Consider the following 12,665-nt stretch of genomic DNA (forward strand, 5'->3'; position numbering starts at 1 on the left):
ATTTCAGCAAGTAAAATAGGATTATCGAGTGTACGTATGAGACCTCAAACACAGTTTCATTAAAAAGACTTAAACAACATTCCCTCTCCACAATAAATAGACAAGCTGACCACTTATAGAATGTTGACTAAAATCCACTTAAATGGTTATAGCCCCGAGGAGCTGGACAGGAAACAGAATTAGACTTCATGGGGTGGCTGATACGCTTACAATAGCAGAAATGGAAGTGTGCTTATTTAACGCATCTATAGAAATGCACGCTTGTCAGTTAATACAGTAGGATATGAAATCTGTCCTATCTCACAGTACACAGTTGACGTGTATGTTCTTGCTGTCAAATCATAGGCTTGGGCAAGTGTTAACGACTTCTAACAGAACTGTCATACAGCGTAAACATGGAACTGATAGATCAAAAGAGTCTACATTACCTCTCTCTTGTTATTTCTAGGATGATATTTGTGTTGATCTGTGACCATGGAGGTAAAAATGTATTCATATATGTAAAATATAATCTCTGGACAACTGGTATATGAAGATAGAATATACAAAAGGTATAAAATCGCAAAATAATACAACATATCCTATCAAATTAGAGAATTTTACGTGCACGATATGGAGAGACTGTTACACTTTTGAACAAACGTTTTATGCCGTAACTACGTCTGTTCATTAAGTATAATGGCCGCTTGTTTCGTCATATAGGTGTATATATCAATTTCGTATAGAATATTTAAAAATCTGCCTTTTTCCGCTTTATGAGTAATGGCGAAGTTTTTATTAATGTCATTAACAGAATGATTATATATTCTCTTAAATGAAGACTGAATACTGAAGGATTGACTTCACTAACATTAATATGGTAAATTTCGTTTTGAAGTTTCTCCCTGTTTGCCCAACATAAAATTTATCACAATCGCTAAATATTATTAAGGCGCACCTGACAGGTTATATTCTTACATCTTATCTGTAGTGCGTTTAAGACGTGCCCTTACATTTTTCTCTGTCCTGAAGCCAATTTGCAGAGGTGTAAAAAGTTTGTTGGTTCCAAAAAATAGTTTAAGTGGCTGCTGTGTATCCAAAAATAATTTATCAGCTCAGATAAAGACACACAAGCAATACGTAGACGCAAGTATTAGACATGAAAGCAGTAAACATCAGCCTATTCATCATCTAGACGTGCATTTAACAATTCAAGAAAAACCCTCGTCTGAACTGTGTGCATGTGTTCAGTATGCAAAGTACATTTCTGCCTGAAAACAGGTAATAACTGTTTCAAGAGATATCGCTACAATTAAAATAAAGTTATGCCTAAGTTGAATTTGTATACTGAAATAGGGTGATGGTTAGTTGCAGTGATTACATTTAATGCTAATATTTTGTTGTTGTTAAGATTAACTTTTACAAACCTACTGTACAAAACACATTATGATAGTAAAACTTTGTTGATTCGGTGAAGGGGACCAAACAGTGAGGTCATCTGGTCCCATCGGATTAGGGAAAGACGGGGAAGGAAGTCGGTCGTACCCTTTCGACGGAACTATCCCAGCATTTGCCTAGAACGATTTAGGCAAATCACGGAAACCTATATCAGGATGGCCGTACTCGGTTTTGAATCGTCGTCCTCCCGAATCCGTGTCCAGTGTGCTAACCTCTGCACCACCTCGCTCGGTCGACAATAGCACTCAAGTGTTACAGTGTGGCTAAATTTGAAATATGTAAATTATTGTTCATGCGCCTCTTGGGTAAATTTTTACGGCTTTTACAGGGCCCCTCAAAGAGTAGATTGATAAACATGTCATTGCTATAAAGATATGTAATGTAAGCAGACTTGTATTTCTGATATTATACGCGTATATATATTGTCATGTTGTAGAAATAGATCTACATGCAGTTGTTTGTTCCTCTGTATCAGATGCCACTGAGGTTAGGTTGCACACCCGAACACTGGACTGGCAAATAAACATTTCCAGTGCAGCTCGTGGTGTTCAGAAAATGTCCTTTAAAAATTTGTAAAAGCTGCGGATTACCGGCCATTCAAGATCTTTAATTGTACCTTTGCCATTTAACAATCATCCGAAGTGTTAATTTTTCCTTACAATTTGAGGGAAGCAGCCAGATCTTCGTAACTTTCTGCCACGATATTTCCATCCATGATCTTCCGACAGTCTTCGGGTGTCCTGTTTACACCAAGATATGGTCTGAAGGTTGTTGACGGAAAAATCATACGAACAACGTTTAAACATCCGGTACCATTCCCGAAATTTTATCAAACGGCCTACATCTAGATGCCGAATGCGAAGCTATTGGCTTACCAACTGAGTCACCACGAACGGTTTTTCAAAAACTTTAGCCATTGACCCTATTTCGATGTAAGAGATCTCGTTGCGAAAGCATACTTGACCTCTTATCAACAAATAATCCTGGACAAATAGGGGCCGGCAGGAGTGGCCGAGCGGTTCTAGGCGCTACAGTCTGGAACCGCGCGACCGCTACGGTCGCAGGTTCGAATCCTGCCTCGGGCATGGATGTGTGTGATGTCCTTACGTTAGTTAGGTTTAAGTAGTTGTAAGTTCTAGGGGACCTCAGAAGTTAAGTCCCAAAGTGCTCAGAGCCATTTGAACCATTTGAACAAATAGGGAGTATCATGACGCATACAGGGATTAGCGATCACAACGCAGTTGCTGCTAGGCTGAATACCGTAACACCTGCAACCATCAAAAAGAAACACAAAGTACATCTATTTTTAAAAAATCTGACAAAAATGCGTATAAGCCTCTTTAAGAGACAGACTTCATTCCTTCCGATCTGATCATAAAAACGTAGAAAATATGTCGAATGATTTCACAGAGATAGTATCGACGGCAACTGAGAGATATATACCACATAAATTAAGTGATAGTACTGATACCCTATGGTACACAAAACAGTTTAGATCGCTGTTGCTGAAGCAATGAAAACAGCATGCCAAATTTAAAAGAAGGCAAAATCCCCAAGATTGGCAAAGTGTCTCAGAAATTCGAAATATAGCGCGTACTCCAATGCGAGATGCTTTTAATAATTTCCACAATGAAACGCTGTCTCGAAATCTGGCAGAAAACCCAAAGAGATTCTGGTCATAAATAAAGCACACCAGAGGCAAGACGCAATTAATATCGTCGCTGATGACAGTGCCACTTAACCAGAGTTACTAAACACGGTTTTCCGAAACTCCTTTACCAAAGAAGACGAAGTAAATATTCCTGGATTCCAATCAAGAACAATTGCCAAGATGAGAAACATAGAAGTGGATATCCACTGTGTAGCAAAGCAGCGTAAATCACTTAATAAAGGCAAGGCCTCCAGTCCCGACTGTAGACCAGTCAGGTTCCTTTCAAAGTATGCTGATACAATAGCTTCATATTTAGCAATTATATACACTCCTGGAAATGGAAAAAAGAACACATTGACACCGGTGTGTCAGACCCACCATACTTCCTCCGGACACTGCGAGAGGGCTGTACAAGCAATGATCATACGCACGGCACAGCGGACACACCAGGAACCGCGGAGTTGGCCGTCGAATGGCGCTAGCTGCGCAGCACATGTGCACCGCCGCCGTCAGTGTCAGCCAGTTTGCCGTGGCATACGGAGCTCCATCGCAGTCTTTAACACTGGTAGCATGCCGCGACAGCGTGGACGTGAACCGTATGTGCAGTTGACGGACTTTGAGCGAGGGCGTATAGTGGGCATGCGGGAGGCCGGGTGGACGTACCGACGAATTGCTCAACACGTGGGGCGTGAGGTCTCCACAGTACATCGATGTTGTCGCCAGTGGTCGGTGGAAGGTGCACGTGCCCGTCGACCTGGGACCGGACCGCAGCGACGCACGGATGCACGCCAAGACCGTAGGATCCTACGCAGTGCCGTAGGGGACCGCACCGCCACTTCCCAGCAAATTAGGGACACTGTTGCTCCTGGGGTATCGGCGAGGAACATTCGCAACCGTCTCCATGAAGCTGGGCTACGGTCCCGCACACCGTTAGGCCGTCTTCCGCTCACGCCCCAACATCGTGCAGCCCGCCTCCAGTGGTGTCGCGACAGGCGTGAATGGAGGGACGAATGGAGACGTGTCGTCTTCAGCGATGAGAGTCCCTTCTGCCTTGGTGCCAATGATGGTCGTATGCGTGTTTGGCGCCGTGCAGGTGAGCGCCACAATCAGGACTGCATACGACCGAGGCACACAGGGCCAACACCCGGCATCATGGTGTGGGGAGCGATCTCCTGCACTGGCCGTACACCTCTGGTGATTGTCGAGGGGACACTGAATAGTGCACGGTACATCCAAACCGTCATCGAACCCATCGTTCTACCATTCCTAGACCGGCAAGGGAACTTGCTGTTCCAACAGGACAATGCACGTCCGCATGTATCCCGTGCCACCGACCGTGCTCTAGAAGGTGTAAGTCAACTACCCTGGCCAGCAAGATCTCCGGATCTGTCCCCTATTGAACATGTTTGGGACTGGATGAAGCGTCGTCTCACGCAGTCTGCACGTCCAGCACGAACGCTGGTCCAACTGAGGCGCTAGGTGGAAATGGCATGGCAAGCCGTTCCACAGGACTACATCCAGCATTTCTAGGATCGTCTCCATGGGAGAATAGCAGCCTGCATTGCTGCGAAAGGTGGATATACACTGTACTAGTGCCGACATTGTGCATACTGTGTTGCCTGTGTCTATGTGCCTGTGGTTCTGTCAGTGTGATCATGTGATGTATCTGACCCCAGGAATGTGTCAATAAAGTTTCCCCTTCCTGGGACAATGAATTCACGGTGTTCTTATTTCAATTTCCAGGAGTGTACAATCGTTCGCTCACAGAAAGTTCCGTACCTAATGACTGGAAAATTGCTAAAGTCACACCAATACCCAAAAAGGGAAATAGGAGTAATCCGCTGAATTACAGGCCCGTATCATTAACGTCGATTTTCAGTAGGGTTTTGGAACATATACTGTGTTCGAACATTGTGAATTACCTCGAAGAAAACGATTTATTGACACATAGCACGAATTCAGAAAACATCGTTCTTGTGAAACACAACTAGCTCTTTATACTCAGCCGGCCGCGGTGGTCTCGCGGTTGTAGGCGCTCAGTCAGGAGCCGCGCGACTGCTACGGCCGCAGGTTCGAAGCCTGCCTCGGGCATGGATGTGTGTGATGTCCTTAGGTTAGTTAGGTTCAAGTAGTTCTAAGTTCTAGGGGACTTATGACCTCAGCAGTTGAGTCCCATAGTACTCAGAGCCATTTTTTTCTTTATACTAATAAGTAATGAGTGCTATCGACAGGGGATCTCAAATTGATTCCATATTTTTAGATTTACACAAGCTTCTAACCAAACTGCGTGCCTATGGAATATCGCTTCAGTTGTGCGACTGGATTCGTGGTTTCCTGCCAGGAATATCACAGTTCGTAGTAACAGACGGAAAGACATCGAATAAAACAGAAGTAATATCCGGCGTTCCCCAAGGAACTGTTACAGGTCCTCTATTCTTCCTGATCTATATTAACGACATAGGAGACAATCTAAGTAGCTGTCTTAGATTCTTTGCAGATGATATTGTCATGTACCGTCTTGTAAAGTCATCAGATGATCAAAACTACTTGCAAAATGATTTAGATAAGATATCTGTATGATGTGAAAAGTGGCAATTGACCCTGAATAAAGAAAAGTATGAAGTTATTCACTAAAAGACCTCAACTAAATTTCGATTACGCGATAAGTCACACAAATCTGAAGATTCCAAATTCGGCTAAATACTTAGGAATTACTGTTACAAAACAACCCAAATTGGAACGATTACATAGATAATATTGTGGGTAGAGCAAACCAGAGACTGCGATTCTTTGGCAGAACACTTAGAAGGTGCAACAGGTCTACCAAAGAGACTGCTGACACCACGCTTGTCCGCCCTGTTCTGGAGTATTTCTGTGCGGTGTGAGATCCGAATCAAGTGTGAGTGACGGATGACATCGAAAAAGTACAGAGAAGGGCAGCTCGTTTTGTATTATCGCGAAACAGGGGAGATAGTGCCACAGACATGATACATGAATTGGAGTGGCAATCATTAAACAAAGACGTTTTTCGTTGCGACGGGATCTTCTCATGAAATTTCAATCACCAGTTTTCTCCTCCGATTGCGAAAACATTCTGTTGGTACCCACATACATAGGGAGAAATGATCATCACGATAAAATAAGAGAAATCAGGGCTTGCATAGAAAAATTTTAAGCGCTCGTTTTTCCCGCGCGCCGTTCGAGAATCTATCGGTAGAGAGACAGCTTGAAGGTGGTTCACTGATCCTCTGCCAGACACTTAATTGTGAATAGCAGAGTAATCTTGTAGATGTAGATGTTGATAAATACATAAATGGAAAGTAGGTAACTATTACAGCGGCGGAGAAGGCCTGCGTTGTATCTAAGAGTGTTCTGTCAATTATTTTCGATGCATTACAACAGCAGACGTGTCACTGAATCGGGATGTAAGGCGATTTTCGGCGGCTCAGCAACTGCACTGCTGCCAGCGAAAGGCGAAGACCCGGATTCGACGCCCGGTCCGGCAAACGGCTACACGTCAGGAAGTTTCATAACAGCCTGCACACTGCCGTGGAGTGAAAGTTTCGTTCCGGAAATAACCCCTAGGTTGAGGTTAAGCCGTTCTCCGTTATATCCTTTCTGCCAGACGTGTTAGTCAGGTTAAGTATGCGTGTGAGACCGTAACTTTAACGATATATGCTAGGTGTAAATCAATCACCATTCCGTTTTAGTTATCAACATCTTTATTTACTGTTCTGCCGTTATGGCTCCGCAGGTCTCAGACGTTTTCCGTACATAGGACATGTTAGTTGATGTTGGAATTTTCTGTCTACTGCAAATGGGAATTTGGAGGGAAGAATGACTTTTGGATACGTCGTAATAATTTAGGTAGATTTTGCTACGCAAAAAAATTCGTATGTTTCAACAATAGACAAATCGGTGTGCGTTATAATGATGCACAAGAGGTTTTTATCCTTCTCGTTACTGCAACTTTTCCGTAGAGTGAAATTCTTTCTATAGTTTTGATTTTACAGTGGAATAGCGACGGATTCTCCAACGCGATCTTCTTTTCGTGACTTGTCGCATTTATACCTTAACAATGTTTGTTTATTTTCATTTTCCCACTGATTTTTTTTCTGAAGCACTGTAATGCAAATAGTTTCCGAGTCCATGCCTTTGGCATTTACATAATACGCTCTTTCGATTTAACTTCAGAAGTTTAGCAAAAAATGTTCAAATGTGTGTGAATCCTTAAGGGACCAAACTGCTTAGGTAATCGGTCCCTAGACTTACACACTACATAAACTAACTTATGCTAAGAACAACGCACACACCCATGGCCGAAAGAGGACTCGAACCTCCGGCGGGAGGGAGATGTTTACCTGTTGAACAGTTATCTACAGGACTACTATAAATCATTCATTCGTTTTCAAAGCTCTACGTTTCCCAAATCGTTATACGTACAAATGTTATTGATACATGAATAGAACCGTAAACTCATGGAGTTTGCATGTTGCAAATTGCACTGATTACACGACATACGTCCTAGCGACAGTTAAGTTCGCTCCGTACCTTATGAAGCAACAGCCTGTCAATGGTCATCCCTGCAGCTCCGATGCGTTCTCGGAGCTGTTCCCCTATTATTGTTAGTGGGGGTACGTAAACACTGTCCTTAATGTACTGCCAAAGGGAAAAGTCACAAAGAGGTCAACTGCGGAGTAGTACGAGGGGGGGGGGGGGGGGGGGGGGGGGGAAGTGCCACATCATCTTCAACACTACTCCCAATCCAGCGATGCGGTAGTTTTCGTGTAGCAGCGCCGAACATCGATGCTCCTGTGAGGGGATTATAAGATGAAATTCTAGGTATCAGCAGTGATTTGTAAAAGGAACAACAAATGCGACATTTGACAATAAGAGGTACCAGTCATAGCCTTCTCGCAGTAGAAAAGTGGCCCACACACCTTCGTCTGCACAGAAAATATTAACCGTCGGGGAACCTCGGTCATGTCCCACAATTTCATGAGGTTTTTCAGTGCCCGACATTGTAGATTAACTTTGCAAATAAATTGAAGGTTTCTTCGTCGCTGAATATCAGCGTGGAGGCGGAATGTTCATTCTGAATTGTGATCCGAAATTGAACTTGCCGGTCATAATCTTAAGGTTTTAATTGTTGCACGAGCTGCAGGCGGTACGGTTTAAAATTTAACCGCCGTCGCAAAATTTTCCACATAGATTGCTACCGCATTCCAAGTGAGTGATTTGCGCGGACTTTTTTTTTTTTATTCCGTACGAAACTTTTCCTCACGCTCTCTACTATTGCATTGATCGACGGATACTTTTCTGTTTATTTACAGCGAGAACCAATGTCCTAAACTGTGGATACCAACGCACAATGCTCTGTTCACAGAGCGAATCTTTTCCATTATACTTTCCGAATGCACGCTGTAGTGTTGTTACAGATACAGATGTCGCATATTCCAACACACAAAACTGTTTTCTTGCTTTGTCGCCATTTTGTGAAGGCACACCACTCGTAATGCCAATTGATAGGCACAACGCAAACTCGAGGAGTTAACGCTTCAGTTCATGCATCAACTGTATTTTTACATTTCATACTTTCGAAAATATACACGAAAATTAGTCTCCTTTGCTTATTTTCATTCGCTTATGTCGTATGGTATTATATTTTGGGGTAACTCTTCCCATTGTAAAGGGATATTTTTGGCTCAGAAACGGGCGGTTCGGGCAATAAGTGGTGTAAGTTCACGAACCTCTTGTCGAGCGTTGTTCACGAGTCTGGGTCTTTTGACTTTGTTCCTCAATATAAGCAGCTTTCACTCAGTTAATACTCGGCAGAAATCAGACCTTCATTTGGATCGGACTTCCTTAACTCTTGTGCAGAAAGGTGTGCAGTATACTGCTGCATCCATTTTCAATAAGCTGCCACTCGAATTCAAAAATCTTAGCAGTGATCCACATGCTTTCAAATCGAAACTGAAGAGTTTCCTCATGGGGTTACTCCTTCTATTCTGCCGAGGAGTTCCTTGAAGCCGGCCGCGGTGGTCTCGCGGTTCTAGGCGCGCAGTCTGGAACCGTGCGACTGCTACCGTCGCAGGTTCGAATCCTGCCTCGGGCATGGATGTGTGTGATGTCCTTAGGTTAGTTAGGTTTAAGTAGTTCTAAGTTCTAGGGGACTGATGACCACAGCAGTTGAGTCCCATAGTGCTCAGAGCCATTTGAACCATTTTAGTTCCTTGAAAAATTAAGCTGATTCTTGCTGTATTGTTGATTGCATTTACATAAACTTGTGAAATGACCTTTTTCGGGTCAATACACATTTTATTTCTACCTGTTATTACTTTCATGTTGTAATTTCATGTACTGACACGTTCCATGACCTTGGAGTTTTGCTCCTCAATTTGGTCCTACGCAACTCCACGTGTTAATAAATAAGTAGGAAGAGTTGGCCAGTATGCAGCTCGTCTATAATTTTACTGAATGCAGTTTAAGAGCGACACAACAGCTCTATGTTGAGCTGTACTCGCAGCGACGGCAACCACATCTAAGAACTTCTGCATCTGACAAAGCCAACTCCTCACGCACTCCCCCCTCAGATTTAGTGGTAAGACGGCTCAGTGGATGTTGTTGTTGTGGTCTTCAGTCCTGAGACTGGTTTGATGCAGCTCTCCATGCTACTCTATCCTGTGCAAGCTTCTTCATCTACCTGTACCTACTGCAACCTACATCCTTCTGAATCTGCTTGGTGTATTCATCTCTTGGTCTCCCTCTACGATTTTTACCCTCTACGCTGCCCTCCAATACTAAATTGGTAATTCCTTGATGCCTCAGAACATGTCCTACCAACCTATCCCTTCTTCTGGTCAAGTTGTGCCACAAACTTCTCTTCTCCCCAATTCTATTCAATACCTTCTCATTAGTTACGTGATCTATCCACCTTATCTTCAGTATTCTTCCGTAGCACCACATTTCAAAAGCTTCTATTCTCTTCTTGTCCAAACTAGTTATCGTCCATGTTTCACTTCCATACATGGCTACACTCGAAACAAATATTTTCAGAAATGACTTCCTGACACTTAAATCTATATTCGATGTTAACAAATTTCTCTTCTTCAGAAACGCTTTCCTTGCCATTGCCAGTCTACATTTTATATCCTCTCTACTTCGACCGTCATCAGTTATTTTACTTCCTAAATAGCAAATCTCCTTTACTACTTTAAGTGTCTCATTTCCTAATCCAATTCCCTCAGCATCACCGGATTTAATTCGACTACATTCCATTACCCTCGTTTTGGTTTTGTTGATGTTCATCTTATATCCTCCTTTCAAAACACATTCCGTTCAACTGCTCTTCCAAGTCCTCCCATTTATACATATCACACGTCATACTCTTTGTTTATTTTGCCATTATGGGCACAAATAGAAAGTAAGTGTTGTTCTCCTTGTATTCAGAAATGGTTCAAATGGCTCTGAGCACTGTGGGACGTAACTTCTGAGGTCATCAGTCCCCTAGAGCTTAGAACTACTTAAACCTAACGAACGTAAGGACATCACCCACATCCATGCCCCAGGCAGGATTGGAACCTGCGACCGTAGCGCTTCCAGACTGTAGCGCCTTTTATTGGTTATTACACTGTTATTACATTGTATAAATATCTCTGCATTAACCAGGTAACGTTTCGTATAAAGTGAGCCGCAACTGTATTTTTCAGTAACAAAAATTAATAAATTTCACGGACGGTACGAGTGTATTGCCTGAAAACCATTTGAGCAACAACATTTTTCATTATTTCCACACCATCCTAGCACTGTACGGTACACTAGTTTACGGCAAGGCATTTGATACTGAGTTAGAGACGATGAATAGTTTTGTGTAAATCTCTGAAAGTTATGAAGCTTCGATATCCGGTATCCTTAACCCATCAGGGGAAAACGCAGAGAAGCTAAATCTGGATGACCGGACGAGGTATGAGCCGTCGTCTTCCCGAATACGAGTTCAGTGTCTCACCTTCCTCGGTGATTTGTTTATTGTAAGACAGGACACTGTTGTTGAGCTCGAAGTGGGCGACTTGCTCGGGCAAAGTTCCTCAGAGATGACCCCCTTTCGCTGTGGGTTGTGCAAGCGTAATAGGCGATCAGTGTCAGTCGTGCCGGACAGCTCGTCCTAACGGCCCCACCGACGCCGCGACAACCTCTTCCACGCGCGGAAGCCTCAGGACTGCGCCGGCTTTTCTTACGCAACTAGAGGACGCGGATCAGCTGCTCCGACGCGACTCGCGCGCCTCTAGCGGCCAAGCTGGCAGGCGCCGGCCGGCGCCTCAGCGGTCCTGTCCCGTTCCGTGGCTCAGTGCGTTGTCAGACGCGGTTGCGATAGGGTGGTTATTGCTGCGCTCGCGATTTTCCCGGTCGCGGCCCGGCGCCGACATGGTGCGTAGCCTGGCTCAGTGGACCAAGACGCTCAGCTTCCCCGCGCGGCTGTCTCCCAACAAGCAAGCGACGACGACCACGCAGACACAGACGCCGCCCCCGCTGGACCTGCAAGTAAGTGTGGCGACGACATTTCTCGGCCGGCGCATCCGCTAACGGACACGCCTCGAGGAGCAGCAGCACAGCACCGTGTGCTCTTTGTCTGCAACTAACATCTCGCTGGCAATTCGCCAGCCGTTAGTTCCTCTCTCACTGCGGTTCAACGCTCTCTCGAGAAAACCTACGCAAATGGGCAGCCAGATATCTCCGATCTCTGGGGACCTGGTCGGCGCAGCGTACTTGCTAGGAATCTGCTTTTTGTTTCCAAGTTTACAGACCCTCCCTCAGCTTCAATTTCCTACATGTATTGAGAATGTGGAGTTGGAGCTTTCGCTAGCCTTCTTACGAATTGTTGTTGTGATACATTCAAATGCAACAATACTGCTGCTCACAAAAAGCACATGCGGATTGTAGTTTGATTCTGAATGGATTAACCCAGTAAGAAGAGTCGATGTGCAGCAAAGAGCTTCGGAGATAACCGTTTCTTTTTTTTTATTTCTGTTTTAAGTTCCATGTATACTTCTAATCTTCCGTTTCAATCTTGTGAACTTCCTGCTCGTCATTACTGCAGATAAATTCTCGTTTGCACAAATAAATATTCAGTGTTAGTAACACTATAATTTGCTCTGTTTAACATTCACACTGTCACATCATCGTCATTGAGGGGATTATTTCCGCTTTTACATTTTGAATTGTGTTAGTGTCATGCGGTGCTTTTTGAAGCCGCCAGTGGTACGAATAAAAGATTGTGAAGTTTCCCCTCGACTGTTAGAATACTGACGCTTGTTTCGTATATTGTCATACACATCAATAACTTAGTAGACCTGGTATTGCAATATTTCGAAGACATTACAAAATGAGTCGTTGAATTAATAAGTCTTTTCTTCGGAAATTTCGTAACGTATTAATGTCCCAAATTTATTGCTGCTGTACGTGTCAACATTGCATTGCTCCAACGTTCAGATGATTTATTTTGGTTTTTAACAAACTGAAGTATGATTAAAAAGAGTTCTTGGTATCATTCCGCATTGTACAAAATTCATGTGGTAATATT

The 12,665-nt window shown here is 43.7% G+C and overlaps 1 protein-coding gene across 1 annotated transcript in view; it reads left to right on the forward strand.

The window, feature by feature from the left end:
* Positions 1–11,435: 11,435 nt before the first annotated feature.
* LOC126339564 (TNF receptor-associated factor 4) overlaps positions 11,436–12,665 on the forward strand; it is a 117,110-nt gene continuing 115,880 nt past the window's right edge. Inside the window, exon 1 of the mRNA XM_050001642.1 lies at positions 11,436–11,626. Coding sequence (XP_049857599.1) covers positions 11,510–11,626 — 117 coding nt within the window. The 5' untranslated portion in view covers positions 11,436–11,509. The remainder of the gene's footprint in view (positions 11,627–12,665) is intronic.

Source organism: Schistocerca gregaria, chromosome 1 (assembly GCF_023897955.1).
Source record: "Schistocerca gregaria isolate iqSchGreg1 chromosome 1, iqSchGreg1.2, whole genome shotgun sequence".
NCBI classification, from domain to species: domain Eukaryota; kingdom Metazoa; phylum Arthropoda; class Insecta; order Orthoptera; family Acrididae; genus Schistocerca; species Schistocerca gregaria.